We start from the raw sequence: 18830 nt of genomic DNA, 5'->3' as shown, positions 1-18830 counted from the left end.
ATTTAGACAGAAGAGGCTTAGCAAGATCAATGTCAATACAAACCCTGGCAAACTTGCCTCTCACTGCCCCAACGGTAGTTTTGTCAACATGGTGAACCTTCCCAACCAGGCCACCAATCTTATTCAGAAATCTTTCGTTATAGTATTCAATGGGAAGCCCTGGGAATCTAACCCAAGTAAGGATCCTATTCACAGAGCAATCATGAGGATTAAAATTTGGGACCCATGGCCTCAGCGCCAAAACATGATTAGAAATGATATAAGGTCCACCATTAACAACAGCATTGTAATCCTCTGCCCTTGTGAATTTTATGACATAATAATCATTTTCCAGGTCTGTGATAGTAACCTTCCCTTTCTTTGCCCACTGAGCCTGAATCCTCTGAGCAAAGTAATTAAAGCTTATCCTCTTTCCAAACACAGTAACAATTAAGGCTAATTTCCATTTCGATCTGAGAACCCGCTTGTCTTCAGAAGAAAGACGGATTACAGGACAAAGCGGGTCCTCCGGTTCACCATCTTCAACATCCGAGTCAGAATAGACATCCTCAGAGACCTCCTCTAAAATATCATCCTCCATCAAAGGTTCCTCATCAACAACCCCCAACACCTTATCCCTCCAAGAGAATTTTCCCACGCCTTTGTCAGGATTAGAGTAATAAACCGGGTTAGAGACAGGATTCGACACATTAAGATCCGCAGGCCCTTGGGCCAAAACTCCCCCCAAGGGGGTAGCCACGACTTCCCCAGCTTCCTTTGAAACCAAGGACACCGCTGGAGCTCTTGCCAGGGCAACCTCAATGCCTGTCGACACAGCCCCGGCATCGCTGCCTGCACCCGCATAGGCATCAGGCCCTTTCTCCCCAATCTCCCCCACAGGTTTGCAAAAACCCACAGCTGGGAATTCAAGCGCGCCAGGCCTCCCTACAGCGAAACCGCAGGCCTGGCCCCCCGCAATCGGAGCCGGCGCTCCGAAAGAAGGCGCAGCGCCAAGCCCGCCATCACCAACGCTAAGCGCCGATGCCCAGGAATGATGCTCTCGGCCCCGCTCCAACCCAACATCCCCTGCAGTCACCACGCGCCCCATCGGATCCGGCATGCCACCCTCATCCCGAGTAGATCGGATCCGCTCCTGCGATCGCTCCCTAAAGCGGACGCCGCTCCTTCTCCTATCGCGCGACAGATCCAACATGCCGCCTTCCCCATCCGCCTGTCTACCTTCACGCGGATCCTCCGCCGATCTTCTATCCCGGCCCTCCCTTATCCCATCCGTACCTGGATCATCATCCAGCGCCCTCCCTTCCGTATGGTCCGGCAACGCCATCACGGATCCGCCGCCAACAAGCCCCTTCCCTGCTGCCGCCTTCGTCGTTCTAGGTTTAGTCATGGAGAGAGAAAAATCGCCTCAAAATCGATTCAAGATTTATTTAATACTCAAAATTAAGTATTGATTTAAGTGTTAAAGAAAATAGATGTTGAATCTTTTTAATTGTTTATTAAACATTAAAAACTATTTATGGTTTTTTATTATGAAAACTGATAATTATAAATATATTTATAATTTTAAATTAAATATTTTTATTTATTAAATTAATGATCAAATTTTTTTAATAACTATTTAATAACCCATGTTTATTAACCTCTAAAGACGGGATGAACCCGGTCGGATTGGTCGGACCGGATGACATAATAAATAAATAAATAATATTTATATATAATTAATTGAAAACCGATTTCTATTTAGTGAAATAAGAACTAATGAATATGAGTAATATAATAAGTTACATATTTTACTAATGCATAAGTTACTTAGGTCTTTACAATTATTTGGGTCACTAAAATTATTTGAGGCAATGGAGCTAACTTAGCCCATCAGTGTTAAGTGTAACTCAAGACGCCTAATTTTGATCCTTATAAATTCTTCCACTTCATCTACTTCATCTTATTTCACCGACCGCCTCTCTCTTTCTCTTCCTCTCTCTTTTTCTATCTCTCTCTCTTTGCTATTCCAAAAAGTAAGTTAAAAATTTTCTGATTTTTTAGACCCTTTTATGGTTATCGTTTATAGATTTTTCTTAAGCAATGGCACTAAACCGGAGTTGCACCGGTTCCCGGTTCAACCTCCGATCGCGGGTTCAACTCCGGTTCACACCATATTTTTTAATGTCTATCGAACCAGTCAAGCTCAAACTGGAGTTTTTACCAGTTTCCGGTCCGAACGGTCCGGTCCAAGCTAATTGGTTCATGTGAACTTGACCTATGTGACTTAAACGAGCATGCCATAATAATGCATCTTTATTATCAAACGAAGAAACAGTATTAAAGGAAATGGAATTATTATAAGTACCCAATTCAATATCCATAGCAATCAAATCATTTGTAAAATAACCAGGTCCATAATAGGTATCTTGCAAACACAATTTCAAACTATTATTGTTAAAAAGAAAAGTAAAACCCATGTTTATTAAAACTAAAACAGAAATGAGATTTCTTCGAATCTCTGGAGCATAAAGAACATCATACACGACGAGAGTGTAGACACCTCATAAAAAACATCTTACAAGTACCGATCCCTCGAACTTCAACCTTCGAGTTATTTCCCACATACAGGCACCTGGATGCAACTGGAAAACTTCGGAAATCAATGAAGGCATCACGATCCCTCGTCACGTGGTTTGTGGCACCTGAATCAATTATCCACAGAGGATCAAATTTAGTTAAAAGAACACTAGTAGGTACAAAAACTTGACTTACAAGCATTTTCAAAACATGTACCTTAGAGACTTTGCAATCAGACGTATAATGTCATCTCTGCTGATAGTTGTAACATTCATACGCGAGATGTTCACTTTTTTCTTGTTCTTATTCTACCGCTTATCATTAGGTTCCTTAGCTTGATCTTTGCCCTTGCATAGAAACGTTTACGCTTCATTCATTGAGAGTTTGACACTTTTCCTTTAGAATGAGAAGCGACGTAATGAACTTCAAAATTGACTCTAACGGCAGTTAAACGGTCCTCTTCCAGCTCAAGGTGGTGACTTAGATCCTCACATGTCTTAATTGATGTGGAATGGGTCAGGTGCATCTTCATATGCTCTCAGCTATTTGGCGATGAATGAATACAGCTTGAACTTGCTGCTCACCAATCAACTTATGACCTCCTACATCAAGGGTACTGAACATATTGGACTTTTCTCTCAAATGCCTTTCATATTATGATCATGTTTCTTCTTATAGGTATCAAATCTTATATAGTTATAGATTGAAATTTGTCAGAGATGTTCCTCCAAACTTATCCTTCAAAGAATCTCATAGATCCTTTGATGTCTCCTTAGTTCGATACTCGTTTGAGAGATCATGATCCATAGCACTGAGCAGGATGAGTCTGGCTTGGGTGTTTTTCTTTTTCCAAGACATAAAGATCTCTATCCCTTCTTTGCTGAGCAATGGTTCCTTCATCGGGTTCTGCCATAACCATCTCTAAGGTACTGAGGACATCAATTGGGATTGAATAATCCGTCCCTAAAATTGTTATACATGTGCCCTTTAAGTATAATGTCGGTGATTTATTTGTTTTCTAACTCTTAATTGATTAGGAAAGTTAATATTATATATTATTTTAAATTAATTACATCTAATTAGAATAATAATAATAATAATAGTATTATTATTTTGATTCCAGTTAGGATTAGTTTTTTTTTTAGTAGAAAAGGAAAAAAAAAACAAACAAAACAACTTAACCCGGGATCAGCCTAGGAAAACTGACCCCCACCACATCCTCCAAGATCAAGGAAGAAATGAAGACCGGTGGAGAAGAAAAGGTAGAAAGGCCCAACAAACCAGAGTGCCCTTCCAACGCAAGACGGTCCGCGACGCGGTTCTGCTCCCTATAAATATGAGAGAACTTAATAGACTCAAAGGAGGATCCAATCCTTTTAATGCATGCTTTTAATAATATTCAAGCTATTCCGACAGACAGACTTGCCCTCAGAAATCATTTTAACCGCTTCTTGGTTATCTGACTCAACCAGAAGCTTCTTCACCCCTAGATCCTTAGCCAGCTTCAGGCCAGAGCGAATCCCCCAAAGCTCAGCAGAAAAGGTGGGTTTCTGGCTTCTCTCAGAATTTGGGGATAGGATTAGGTTATTAATTATTTAGGATGTGAACATTATTTTATTAATTAATTAAATCTAATTAGAATCCTAATAAAAGGATTATTATTTTGATTCCTATTAGATTTAGGTTAAGGAAAATCTATATATATATATATATATATATAGTTAAAGTTGGAATTTGAATTATGTGTAGACAAGATAAACCAAATAATAACTTAAAGATAAAAAAAAAAAATTATCATCGACTCCTCTTCGTAGTCGAGCCGCCCCTATCTCCCGAGTTCGTTCGTCATTTTGTTCGAGTTCAAGTTTTGAAATATTTGCACACGAAGTTGTTCTAATATACGTCTATGTGTGTGTAGTGTAGGAGAACTACTATTTGTGGTTTTTAGTCTCGTATAAAGGGGACGACTCTTTTTTTTTTTGATGAAATGTAACTTTATTCCTAATTTAATCTACGTGTTTAATATTGGCAAGAGGATTTTCTTTGATTAAATTATTTTCTGTTTTTTTAATGGGGTGCTAAAAAAAAAATTTTGGTCGTATTATGTAATACCCCAATTTATATATAATTAAGCTAATTGCTAAAATGAATTAGTTAAAAGGAATTAAGGCTAAAGTATAATTACTTTTGAGAAATTTTTAAAAGAGATTATAAATGTAGGGATCAAATTGTAATTTGACCATTAGTGATCAAATAAATCAGAAGCCTGCTACGCAGGTCTTCTTCTTCCTTACCCTTCAAACTTTGTTCCATTTTCATTCTTCTTCAACCTTGTTCTTTCTCATTTCTTCACCATTTTTGGCGTTCTTTATATCGAAACGAAGCTCTCAACTCCAGCTACAAGTGCATGTAAGTTTTATTGTGAGATTTTGAGTTTTTAAAAATTGTTTAGAGAGAGAAAATTCGTCAATTCTCTCTATTTCTCGGTCCTATGTTAATTATTTTGCAATTCTAACACCAAAAATAGACTCAGGGGGTCGATTTACCTATGGATACACTAGATTTTGGTGCATGCAATGAGTTTTGAGGTGTAATCGGAGCTACGCCGGAAAAAGTAAGAAATCTAACCAAAATTTAACTTTCCGGTCGATTTTGGGTGTTTTGAGAGTGATTCTAGATTCCTGGAATCATAAGGAACAAAGTGGTATAATTAATTTCTCAAAACGATCAACTTTAATTTTTCCGATAGGCGGATCCCGAACACCGGTGATTTTTTCCGGTGACATACGAAATAAGTACAGAAAAATTATTTGATTAACTTCAGAATATTCTAAATATTATTTGGAGCAACATTAATTCTTGGACTTTGACCAAATTCCTTACCGTTTAGTCTCTATAAATTACGAAAGTATATAGTCGGGTTAAATTAAGGAAAATAATTAAGTTGGGTTAAAAATAATTGTTGGATCCTCATTTAAATAAAAAAAATCAGAATATATAATTTTAAAAATAAAGGTTGAAGGGAGACTGGACTAAGCATAATTAATTAATTATGCTCTTAAGATTATTGGTTGGTTAATTTGGTTGATATAAATATTATGAAAATGGATTATAAGTATATATGTTTATATGTTGTTTGATGATGAGTAATTTTAAAAGTAAAGTATTGGAATTACTGATAGTTATGGAATTGTCGGATGATTGATGTCCACCGGGTTGATAATTGCAGTCTATGGAGTACCGGTTTGGACTTGAATATTTTTTAATATAGAAGTGTATTTTATTGCAGGGTTGATCCTAGTTATTACTAGGAGGATGTTCGTTTTGTAGGGAAGACTCTGCCGAATTTTCGGTAGACAGTCTGTAAAACGAGACAAAATAAATTTTAATATTTCTCTAAACATATATAAATTCTAAAAATAATATTATCTCTTTTAGATACTCAACTGGTAGGAGGAGCAGCAGTACCTGAAAATTAGGACAGTCGGCTAGGAGCAATTTGTGAGTTAATTATATGTTATGCATTTTTAATTTAGCATTTGCATTCATAATAAATGATTTCATGATATTTCAAGTAAAGTATTATTTTTACTTATAAAAGTGGCTTATTGTTTATAATAATTTATACGTAATTATTTGTGGATAAATATGTGTTATGAACATGCTTCCTGGTGAGCGGCATCAGGACCTTGTGCGCACAGGTACTATCGGGTTATTGGATATTGATGATACTAGTATTGTGAATGTTGTGATATATGGATAAGCTCGGTTGAGATATTCTCGGGCTATATGATATGTGGATTTTGGATTTAAGTAAGGTTGGGTACAGAATCGGTTGAGTTATTCTCGGTCCTCCAGCTAACTGGGCGTGTGGTCGGTTGAGTTATTCTCGGTCCCCCAGTTATTGGATATGAGTGAAATGGTGATTATTGGTGGATTATTAGATCGGGTATTGAGGTTAGGGTCCAACACACGTATTAAACCACCTATCTATTTATTTATAAGACAATTTCATGAAAAGCATATTGTGTGATCATTTATATTATATATTATGATTATTATTATTGTGTGTGACATAAATGTTAAATTACTCATGCATTGCATATAATTAATTCACTATGGGAGGTTTGACTCCTTTAATTTTTCAGGTAACTAGAAGTCTGTTGCAGCCCACGATCTTTCTTCGGGCAGCACATCTATCTTATTATGTATGACTGTTTAAGAATCATGTTAAAAATTTATATTCTAGACCGCAGTACCAGTTTGAGAATTATATTGTGTGCTTCATTGAAGGACTTAATAATAAATTATGTTAAAATTATTAGTAAGGTTGATTGTATATTATATTAAGGCTTGCTACGGGTTCCGGTAGCTTGAGCTTACCCGTTTTCTAGCGCCGGTCACGGTCCGATGGATGGGTCGTGACATATTAGAGGAGATTCACACTGACTAGATTTATGATTCGAACTGGATTTTAATTTTGGTTTAATGCGGAATTACCTTTATCTCCATAAAACATTATTCAAAAAGTTATGAATTGGTTTTAATATTATGTACTGCAAAGGAGTACATGTACTGCTATTTTATATTACAAAAGTTTTATATGTACTGCTATTTTATTTTGAATTGCGGCACATGTAATTGATTTGTTTTGAAAAGTTAATCAGATAAGTTTTATTTATAATATCTTATGGTTAGAAAAATGGGATAAAGTATCATAATAGGATTATGGTTTTTGGAAACTATTAATTTAGGTTTCACGTACAAAATAACATCAGTATAGGCTTAATGTTTAAAAAATATTTCAATTTAGACCTCGATAACAGATCGGACACGTCATTCCTATTACTCCCGTTAAGTTCTGATTTCTCTCTCCACGTACAATTGACATATCAATAAAGTGTCTCTTTCCGTTATCGAGACCTAAATTGGTACCCTTTTTAAACGTTAAACATATATTGGTGCTATTTTGTACGTGAAACCTAAATTGATACTTCCTAAAAAACTATAAACCTATTTTGATACATTATCCCTATAAAAATGAAAGTTGAATTTTTTCTCTCTCCATCAATGTCTTGGATTTAATTTTTAGCTTCATATTTCTTTCATTTTTTTTGTTTCGATCTTAGCAAAAGCAAAAAATGTTCGTCTTGTCTGTAGATCTATAGATCTACGTATTTGTAAAAAAAGAAATTACTCAACCAAATTTCCGAAAGAACCTTTTTTTTATATAAACAAACCATATATTACGAAACAACCGAAATTAAATCATTCTGAATACAAGAAGAAATACAATTAGGAAAATCTTCAATAAGAATTTCCATTTATGGAAGAGAGCGTGCCCATGCAGCTAAACTATGAGTAGCAGTGTTGGCTTTTCATTTTTCATGCACGAACTGGATGGATTCAAAAGAGCCGGTCACCTCAAAAATATCACCTAGAATAACACCAAGCCAATTCGACAAAACTAGATCCCCTTTAAGCAATTGAATAGTTGAGGCTGAATCTGAAGCTACTAAAATAGCATGATATCCACTATCCCGTACCACACGTAACGAGTAAAGAATTGCAATTAACTCAGCATGTAGAGCCGACAATGTAGTACCGATTGGGCCACCACCTGACATAGAAACCAAACCATTACTATCTCTGACGACCATACCAAAAGACCCCACAAAAGTTTTAACCGAAAAGGTCGCATCACAATTTAATTTAAAGATATTTGTAGGCGGAGGTAACCAAAAATAATTATCATGTGAAAACCCAAAACCAACGGTACTACTAGAAGCTTCATCCCCTTGAAAAACACCATAAAAGCCATTCAAGCCACTATCCTGCATCAGATAATCTCCAACCTTTGCCTTGCCAAAACCACTTGATGAAATAATCATTTTTCCTTTTCTTACAGCCTCCAAATTTCCAATTCTACCAACCATTGAATTTAATTCAATGTAACCAATAGCAGCAAAATTTTGACCACCAACATTATTATCCAAAGCAGTAATATTTCGACCAACAACCAAATTATCTCCATCAGCAGCTACATCATGTCCCACAACAGCAACATCATCAGATATAGAAAATCGGCAAGCAGTCCTACTTGAATTAAACATTCCATTCGAATCCGTTGAAACAGATTTTGAGACATTTACACCCCTTGCAAAACCAATAACTGAATCCCACACTACCTCCACCGATTTTACCACTCCAAGCCGCTTTTTGCCGTGAATAATTTGGTTTCTTTCAAACCAAATGAAATTAATCATTCCGCAAAAGAAAGCAAATTCATGCTTAGATAAAAACTTCAAGACATAAATAAACCATTCAAGACAATCCAACCCCGTAAGTTTATAAACAGGATCAACCAAATTCGACTGCCTCCAATATGATCTTGTACCTGGGCAAAATTTAAACAGGTGAATCAAAGTTTCTGAATGTGATCCACAAAAGCAGCAACGACCATCCAAATTAATTCCTTTCATCAAAAGATTATCCAAACTTGGCAGAATATTCTTAGCGGCATTCCAAACAGTGTGAATGAATTTTGCTGGTGCATTAACCTTCCAAAGACATTGCCAAAACTGATTAGCCCCCATTGATGGTGCACCCAAATTTGAAATACAGGACATAGCACGACAAGCAACTTTATAACCCGATTTAACCAAGTATTCTCCATTCTTAGAATGTAACCAAAAAAGAGAGTCCGTTATAAACCTTCGGCTTAACGGGATCTTCAAAATGGCTGCTGCAACCTCTGTAGGGAAACAGAATTTAATTAATTCTGTTTTCCAACAAAAATTATCAAAATCAATAAGACAGGAAACACTTAATGAGGGTGTTGGATTTAACAAATATAGAGGACGATTGCACAGAACATCAGGAATCCATCTAGAATTCATCAAATTAACTGATCTTCCTTCACCAATTCGCCAGCAACTCCCATCTTGAATCACTTGTCTTGCCTTTATTAAACTTCTCCAAACATGACTAGAACGATAACCCACACTTGCCTCCAACACACCATGCCTGGGAAAATATTTATGTTTAAATACCTGCGAACAAAGAGAATCTGGGAATTCAACCATTCTCCAAACCTGCTTAGCTAGTAAAGCAAGGTTAAACGCATAAATATTCCTAAACCCCAGGCCCCCTTCTTCCTTGGATAAACACATTTTTTCCCAACTTATCCAATGTATACGCTTATGCTCAGAAGTATGATTCCACAGGAATCTAGCCATAATTTGCTGTAATTCATCACAAAAGGTCTTGGGAAGTAAAAAAACAACTCATAATATACTGAGGAACTGCTTGTGCCACAGATTTAATAAGAACTTCTTTACCCCCTCTAGATAAACACCTCTCCTGCCAACCACATATACGCTTATTCAATCTTTCCTTAAGAAAATTAAACACTGCTTTTTTTGACCGGCCGATTACAGAAGGCAATCCTAAATATTTCTCAAAGGATCTAACTTCACGTACACCCAATAGTTCAGCACATCTGCTTCAACTCTCCACTCCCACACCCCTGCTAAAGGTAACCTCAGTCTTATCAAAATTAATACACTGTCCAGATGTTGTTTCATATACATGTAACAGATCACGAACAACAGCACACTCAGTAGAAGTTGCTCTAAAGAATATGACTGAATCATCCGCAAAGAAAAGATGTGATATATTTGGACCCGAATTGCTCACACGAATACCATGCAAAACTCTGTTACTTTCAGACTTCCTAATCAATGCTGATAACCCTTCCGCACAGATTAAAAACAAATAGGGTGAAACAGGATCCCCTTGACGAAGACCCCTGCTTGGCTTAACAAAGCCTTTAGGTACCCCATTTAAAAGGAAAGAAAAGGAAACTGAAGAAAGACAATTTTGAATCAATTCGATCCATCGACTCGGAAAACCCATAACACACATCATATCCTTTAAGAAACACCATTCCACCCTGTCATAAGCGTGACTCATGTCCAACTTCATAGCACACACCCCCTTTTTTCCACTAATTCTATGTTTCATAGAATGGAATAACTCAAAAGCAATTAATGCATTATCAGTTATCAACCGGTTCGGAATAAAAGCACTTTGAGAGGGATGAATAATCGAATGTAAACATACCTTCAAACGATTAGCTAGAGTTTTAGAGATAAGTTTATAGACAACATTACAAAGACTGATAAGACGAATGTCCTTTAATGATCCCGGGATTTTTTACTTTAGGAATAAGGGTAACAAACGTATGATTAAGAGACGGTGGAAAAGGGGCACCATTAAGTATATTTAGAACCAAAGCTAAAACCTGATCACCCACAACATCCCAGTAAGATTTAAAGAATAAACCAGACATACCATCAGGACCAGGAGCCTTTGAACCATCAATTTGATGCAAAGCAACAAGAACTTCCTCAGCAACAAAAGGAGCCTGGAGAGAATCAACTTCCTCAGATGAGAGATGCCTATCCACAGAGCTCAGAATAACAGAACTAGTAGGAGGAACTGAAGATGAAAATAATCCTGAAAAGTAAGACACAATTATATTCTCAATATCAGCCTCATTTTCATGCCACACTCCTTCATCATCCTTTAACCTCTTAACACAATTCACCCTTCTCCTAGCAGAAGCCTTAGAATGAAAGAATTTTGTATTTCTATCACCCTCTTGAAGCCAGGACACCCGTTATCGTTGCTTCCACATTGTCTCTTCATCCTCCTGCAAACGAACAATCTCCTTTTCAATACGATCCCTTTCCAGAACTTTAGCATCTGTCATAGCACCCCTCTCAATATCAAGCAACTTGCTATTTAGAATTTTCAATTTTGAACCCACGTGTCCAAAGGTGATTTTATTCCAATTTTTGAGAGAGATACCACATTGTTCAAGCTTCTCACATACGTTCATTTGCTGACCCATAGATGAATCCCACACAGATTGAACAACATTACGACATCTTGGATCCCGAATCCACATCTTCTCAAAACGGAAAGGACGTTTCAAATAAACATGAACACCATCTGTATCTAAGAGAATAGGGGAATGATCAGATGCCACTCTCCCAAGCACTGAAACCATTGTTTTTGGAAACAATAATTCCCAACTAACCTGACAGACTGCACGATCCAACCTTTCACATATACGATCCCTGCCTCTCCTACCATTAGTCCATGTAAAACTTGCTCCCAACGATTGCAAATCAAAAAGATCACAGTCATCCAAACAGTTCCTGAAAGCTTCCATTCAACTTACAAAAATGATATGATTTATATCTTAGTTGTGTTTGTACCTTTTATGGTCTTTATTATTAAATCACAAAAGAAAAAACAAAATCGTTTTTAAAACTAATTGATATACAACGGGAATAAAATACAGAACAAAATTTGTGTTTTATAATAATGTCTAAAATTGACCTAATTTGCAACACTGGAGTAAAATTGCTCAACTACCAACGTTATGCTCCTGACTGTCAGCATTAAAGATATCTTTGCACCTTATTCCATAAAAATAAAATAGAGGTAATAAGAACATATATAAAATATATATTATATAAGGATAGGCCGAGCCAAGTTCAGTTCAAACTTTTGAGATAAATCACAGACCCAACCCATTATGTATACAAGCTTGAGCAGTTTCAAACTGGGTTGGACCAATTTTTAAATATACATATCCAAATCCAACCCAGAGGCAGACTTAAACAGGCTAGACGGAGCAGCCGGTTCATTAACAGTCTATTTCTGCCTAAATTCACAAAGTTTCTCACTAAAGCAAGTGAGTAGCCTCGTTTCTGGCATCAACAACCCAACCACTGAAATTCCGAGTGTCACCTTCAACTTCATACTAGGAGAACTTCAAATGAAATAATAGCATTGTCCGTAAAGACGGATAAGCACAAAAGCAGATTGAGTAGCAGAAGACTAGAGAAAGAGACATAAGTCACTCAGCAATGACCTAACTCCACAACTCAGCACATTAAGAACAAGAGTCAACACAACATCACCGACAATATCCCAGCAAGAGTAAGATAATATCCCAACAAGACTAACAAAATAAGGACTAAATACCGCGTTTATTCTGCATCCTAGTAAGGAAATTGTTTCGACATCTAGCAATCAACTTAGGATGGAAGTAAAGTGTGCTCCTATCCCCTGCCTTTAGCCACTCCGCACAATAATATTACTTCCACATAATCCTCCCTAGAGATTTATGCTTACCGTGACCCAAAATAAAAGATCGTAGAATTAACGGCTTAAAATGAAAGATCAAGAAATCAACCCACCAAAATTAGAATAATCAGAAACATTAGGAAATGATTCTTTTGACTATTGATAACACCGTAGAAACAAAAAGAGTTTGCATTGGACAAAAATTATTACTTGCTCCCACAACCCTTAGAACAAAAAAAAAACAACTATCCATACACACAGCAGATGCTCAAACAGCAATCTGACCGAAGTTTAAAAACAGTTTCAGGGGAGTTAAATAGTATTTTACTGGTAGTACATAAGCTGCTGTGTTGCTCCTACATTTTGAAACCTGCTGTCATATATTGGCTGGTTGCTTCCAACGGCACCCATTCCCATCATGGTTTGTTTAAGGAGGTGCTGATTTTGTGGATGCATTAAGGCTTGTGCACCACCCATTTTGCTCAATGCCATATGCTGTTCATAAGCTGCGAAATCAGCAACTGTAAAACCTGGCATGTGGGCAACAACTGGTGGAGGCAAAGGGGTAGAGCTTGTTCCTGGTGGAGTGGGTTTGCTACCCCATGAGCACTGCAAAAATTCCAGTGTTGGAACATTATGCACTTTCCTTTTATATTTCTAAATTAATTCAATTAATTGGTAAGCCTAATTGCAGCATATCATTCAAAAGAAAAAAGAAAATGAAGGCCAATACCGATTCTCAACCTTGGTCAGAAAACCCCAAAATTAGTCAGGAAGAAAACTAGCAAGTGTTTGTTCTCATTTTTAAATTATTGAAAAACTCTAGTATCAAAAATATCAAGGCAATCATCAAGGTCATAGCTTCATTCTCTACCAAGAATTTACCTTGATTGGTTTACCATATAGAGGACGAGCATTTCCCATCTGAATAGCTGAAGCTGCTTCAGCATGTGTACTGTATCGCACAAAACCAAACCCTTTATCACGTTGTACCCGCACATCTTCAATAATTCCAGCACCAAGCGTGTGGAAATGTTGATGGAGATCCACGGAAGTAACCTGCAAATTATTTGTTAGTGAGAAACATCCTGCCCTACAATTTTCCTCAAATTTTCCGAAAGAATCATACAAACCAAACCACACCTAGTTGTGAAGAAATCTTTTTTTTTTTTTTTTGCACTAAATGGAAAAACAAATAGTTTTTGCAGACCATTTTGGTAGAGTGTATGAAAGGAGAGGAACGTATATAACCATATGGAATCCTATAGTAAGGGACTTCAGTCTTTCACTACCATTCACAAAATTTCATTCATTCTTCATGCTAAGTATATAGATCCAAGTTAATTGATATCTTATCAAGCAAAGCTGAAATTTTTGGAGATTTATTGACTGATGAACCCTGTGATCGAGTAACTAAAATGTAATTTTCTTCCCTCGTTCCCAAACCTATAGTCCCCTTAAGCTTAAACAAGATACGTACTACAAAATTGCAAGGACTAAAGAGCCAGAATGGATACAAGATAAAAGCAAGAGATAACTCCTTGCCTCATGAGCAAGATTTCCAACATAAACAGTGGTATACTGAGGATTATTCTCAGGGACTTCATCACTCTTTTCTTGGCCATCTTCTGCATTGAGTACAAATAGTGTTAGCTCTAGCATAAGAAGAAACTCATGGAATGTAGTAGGAACATGCGCTGAGTTCAAACATCGCAAAGGATGCCCACCCAAAAAAAAAAACAAAAAAACAAATATACATATTAAAACAAGCAAGCTACAACCAATAACAAGCATGAAACCAAAAAAGAAAAATATAACTAATGGAAATGGGAAAAACATAAACATGAGACTTGGATCCAAAAGTCAACCCTAGACATACAACCATCTGTATTATATCATTTAAAAGTAAGCTATCATATTGCACTAGTACAAGCATAGCCTATAATAACCTTGTTCAATTCACCAGAAAGAATAAAGATTCTGTTTTATTTAAGGAATAGGATGGAGTAGAAATTCCCATTTTACGTAGTTTATTATACCTCAATTTCAAGCAAAGGTTAATACTCTAGTTATTAAATGGAATATATATAGAATTCAAAATTCCAGCCATTGTTTATCGGTAAAAATACAAGTACTATGATCTATTGGTCCCATTACATATATTTTACATCCTTCGCTATGCTATTCAATGAACCACAAGAAGCAGAAGAAAATGTACCGGCTATTATTCCAAATAGATAGCAAAATTAGGATGATCATGATGCATGAAAATAAAATTAGTCGAATGCAGATCACCCACATAATCAGGCAAAAATAGTAAATTACGGAACTTCAATAATCAACAGATAAAGTTGATATCCAGCCACTAGAACTCAAAAATTTAGATGATAGTTTATAATTACCTGATGTTCCATTTGTTAGCTCTACAACACTCTTGGCATCAGAACTTTGGTTATCATCATTAGAGGTAGCACCTTTTGCAGCCCAATTACAACGTATTTGTCGGCTTCCAAGCCATTTTCCTGTATTAAGAAAAACATAACAGATTCATGCAACATTTTTAAAAACAAAATAAGCAATGTGCATACAAAAGATATTTCATCCCAAGAGCAAGTATCACTGTATCAGCATAGATATTATCATTCATGACAAGACACTAAGAGAGTGAGAGCTGCATTTCAGACATAATCTTCGTCTTGAACATTGATTCAAAAATACCTCTATAAAATATTTTGTTGAATCAAGTGAATTGGTATGCACCCATATTATCCAATATCCTTGGTAGTCAGGCTTTGTCACAAGGTCTTCTTACTAAAGTTTCAAATTCAATTGCAAACCATTTTAAAGTTACATATCATAAGGTATATTGACACTATTTCCCTCCCTTGATCACTTTTTATTACAAACTGGGTCCAGAAAAACAAACAAGGATAAGATATATATTTCAACAATTAACAGTTCGAATAAAATGCCTATATAAAATAGAAATTGCATAGTGTAAGACAATATGAACAGGAATCAAGCCAGTGAAACAGTTCATACCATTTAAGTCATTTATTGCAGTCTGAGCATCCTGGCCATGTTGAAAAACAAATTAGCTACAATATGAAATTTGAGAAAATAATTTTATTTCAAATGGGTAAACCAGGATAAGTCAATAAAAGATTTCAGTACCTGCTGATTCTTAAAAGAAACAAACCCAAAACCCCTTGAGCGTCCAGTCTTTTGGTCCCACATAACCCTTGCATCTCTGTGACGAAGTATATAAGCGTTAAAACAATCTAAATTTCAGATGTTTGCCAATAAACAGTCAGTAAGCATCGACAGAATAAAAAATGAAAATAAGAAAATGGAAACTTACGAACAAGTAGAATACACAGCGAAGCAAGCATAAAGTGTTGCATCTGTAATTTCTGGGCTTAGATCACCAACAAAAATATTAAAATGTCCTGCAAGCCAATAAAGTTGTATAAAATGTTAAACAATTAAATATAGTGCCATTAGAAAGAAAAAAAATATGTAGTCTATGAAGCACCGACACTTCTAAGAGGTTACGGCACGATTCGTAGTATGTAGTTCAATCACGGATCTACAAACCTGATGTATCTTCTCTTTGACTACTGGCATAAGCCCAATTAACTTTAATAGGCTGTCCAAACCTATACCAGTAATAACTTATTACAAAACAGGGGGAAAAAAAACTTCAAAAAGATTTAGTAGAAGTCACAACTTACAGATGCCTTCCATTAAGGGTCACAATGGCAAGAGCAGCTGATCTGCGATCAAAGTAATCTACAAACCCATAGGATGACTGCATAGATAAAATTACCAAAACATCATATTACCAGTAAGATAGGCGAACGGGCAAACTAAGTAAAGCTGCCAGAATGATGAACAAATTATGCTGTAGGTCATAAAATAATATATGTACCCAATTCACCAATGAAAGAATAGAACTGTTTCAATGAAACCTAACTAACCTTCTCTTTCCTAATCAGTTTACATCCTTCAATGGGTCCAGTGTTTGAGAAAACCTCTTGAAGAAGGGGTTCTTTAACCTGAGGGTGGATGTTTCCTACATACCTGTAATTTTCATTCCAAAAATTAGAGAAAAGAAATATCTTATTAGTAAATGTAGATTCAAAACATAGAATTTAAGAGTAAAACGTAGATTCAAAACAATAACTAATAAATAGTATTTGCCAGCACGAAAAAAAGTGAACATACAATACATGCCCCATAGAATATATTTCTAAGAGTAAACGTGTGTTCAAATGCAACCGCAAGTGCTAAAAAGTAGTTGCATTATCTACATAGTGAGAGAACTTCTCCATTAAGATGAGATAAATGTTCACCAAGTTTAAGCTCAATGCTAGAACAATAAAAAAAAAAGGCTACAACACTCACACACTGCGGCATGCACTGGAATCAAAGCCAGGAGGCAAATTTCCACTTAAGATAGGCTCTATCTGCACCAAGAGAAAAAAATATAAAATAAAAATGAAAAACCCCTATAAATTAGAAACCTAGACTCTCCCAGGAGAAATTTAAGTATAACATTTCTCGGTTATAAATACCTAAACTAGCAATTCTAAAGCACATAACAGAAGGGGAGAGAGATTAGGAAGAGAGAGAAAAATCAGCCTCGAAGGTGCATTATATGTTCTTGTGAGCATGAACAGTATAAGATAGACGCAAATTTTAAATTCCTAAAAGTAAGTAATTGAGTGCATATATTGTTCCATAGCAAATACCTTTAGGAGCTACTGTGCAAACAAACAGCACAAGAAATAACTACTCCAGGTCAAAACAAAACAGAAGAATCAGAACTCGTGAAAATAAATAACAGACGATACCCATTAAAGCAGGCAGCAACAAAAAACAACAAATCCATGTGATTAAAATTTAAAAAAAAAAAAAAAAAAAATCCTCCTATGCGCTGCAAATCACAGGATTTCCACCAAGTTACTTTTCAACATGAACTACAAAGTCTACATTCGACAGAAAAAGATAAAGACAAGTAAACATACAGTAGAATACAATACTACAATAAACAGCTTAAATATCCCAATAATCAATGTAAGAAAAAAACAAAAAGTAAGAGAACCTGAGGAGTAGTAAGCACAGCAGGATAGGGATATTGCACCATGGCTGCTTGTTGCTTCAGCCTCTGATGCGGCAACATCTATGCCCAGTAATATAGAGAGATGGAGGAGGGGAACCAAGAATCACAGGTTAGGGTTTAAGGGGACCAAAATTAAACTTGAAAAAACAAAAAAAACAAAGAAATAAAAAGAAATAAAAAAAACCCTCGAGAGGGAGGGAAAGACGAAGGAAGAAACAATCTGGAAAATATGGAGACTCCTATAGAGAGGAAGGAAGACTATGCTTGAAATCCCATCTTTAAAGGAAGCTCTGCTCTGATGATTTTTTAGTAATTATCATATGCTCGCAAGCCCATGTTGGTTTATGGTGGTCGTTTTTGCTTTTTTTTTTTTTTTTTTTTTGGGTAAATTAAGTTTTTTTCAAACAGGGACTGAAAGTGATTTTTTTAGATGATTGAGTTTTTTCGTTTTACTAAAAACAATAATTTTTTTGGTTGATAATGTTAAAATTACAGTTACTGGTTTCAAAATTGAAAAATTTGAGAATTGATGATATTTTAAACAACTTTAATTCTTTAACTTTTTAACTTTGAAGTCATTTAGGTGTGTTTGATAATTACAGAAAAATGAATGTTTAAAGAGAAAAAATTTCGAAAATGATGAGTTTTTAAAATAAAAAATTTGCTTTCATAATAAATGTTGTACTAAACAACTTTAATTCATTGAATTTTTCATTTTAAGATCGTTAATTTTCATTTTTATAGTGACAATTAAAAATATCTTATTTTGAACAAAGCCATAACATCAGTCCCCGTTTGGATAAAAAAAAAATACCACAGACATGCAATTGACAAAATGTGTAACCACGTGAATCTTTTTTCTAGTTCAATCTATAAAAATCGGACTGACTTGATCGGGTCAATCTAGTTCAACCAAACCGATCAGCAGGATTGTTTGAACCGTCAAACTGGAAACCCATTTATAGGTTGCCGAGTTTCAGCA

General features: G+C 35.8%; 1 protein-coding gene and 1 long non-coding RNA gene across 5 annotated transcripts; one reads left to right on the top strand and one right to left on the bottom strand.

Moving 5' to 3' along the window:
- Positions 1-4861: 4861 nt before the first annotated feature.
- On the top strand, positions 4862-6832 carry LOC136201955 (uncharacterized). Of its 3 annotated transcripts, none has more exons than XR_010674225.1 (4): positions 4862-4968; positions 5087-5173; positions 5998-6060; positions 6708-6832. It is a non-coding gene; the product is annotated as an uncharacterized lncRNA (long non-coding RNA). The 3 variants fall into 3 exon arrangements; XR_010674224.1 differs by having other exon boundaries at positions 5998-6516; positions 6708-6767; XR_010674223.1 differs by having other exon boundaries at positions 5998-6809.
- Positions 6833-12859: 6027 nt separating this feature from the next.
- LOC136202589 (oligouridylate-binding protein 1-like) lies at positions 12860-18103 on the bottom strand. Of its 2 annotated transcripts, none has more exons than XM_065993305.1 (12): positions 17831-18103; positions 17131-17192; positions 16704-16806; positions 16458-16534; positions 16321-16382; positions 16085-16172; positions 15898-15973; positions 15766-15796; positions 15126-15245; positions 14269-14348; positions 13609-13782; positions 12860-13332 (listed from the first exon to the last, which is right to left on the bottom strand). In XM_065993305.1, the coding sequence occupies exons 1-12, from the start codon at positions 17906-17908 to the stop codon at positions 13048-13050; spliced, it is 1236 nt and encodes a 411-aa protein (XP_065849377.1). In that variant the 5' UTR covers positions 17909-18103; the 3' UTR covers positions 12860-13047. The 2 variants fall into 2 exon arrangements, with proteins under 2 accessions (XP_065849377.1, XP_065849376.1); XM_065993304.1 differs by having other exon boundaries at positions 14269-14351; positions 17831-18102.
- Between the last annotated feature and the right edge of the window lie 727 nt (positions 18104-18830).

Source organism: Euphorbia lathyris, chromosome 8, assembly GCF_963576675.1.
Source record: "Euphorbia lathyris chromosome 8, ddEupLath1.1, whole genome shotgun sequence".
Taxonomy (NCBI): Eukaryota; Viridiplantae; Streptophyta; class Magnoliopsida; order Malpighiales; family Euphorbiaceae; genus Euphorbia; species Euphorbia lathyris.
The sequence above is the reverse complement of the archived record's forward strand: the minus strand, read 5'-3'. Positions and strand labels throughout refer to the sequence as shown.

What these genes read in the sequence shown, in the direction of transcription:
- LOC136202589 (XM_065993304.1), bottom strand. Translation starts at nt 17,908, where the DNA reads ATGTTGCCGCATCAGAGGCTGAAGCAACAAGCAGCCATGGTGCAATAT. An exon ending in TCAAAGAGAAGATACATCAG is followed by an intron (nt 16,173 to 16,320) that starts GTTTGTAGATCC and finishes ATTGGCTTGCAG; the next exon opens with GACATTTTAATATTTTTGTT. An exon ending in TTGGAAATCTTGCTCATGAG is followed by an intron (nt 13,783 to 14,268) that starts GCAAGGAGTTAT and finishes AATAATTTGCAG; the next exon opens with GTTACTTCCGTGGATCTCCA.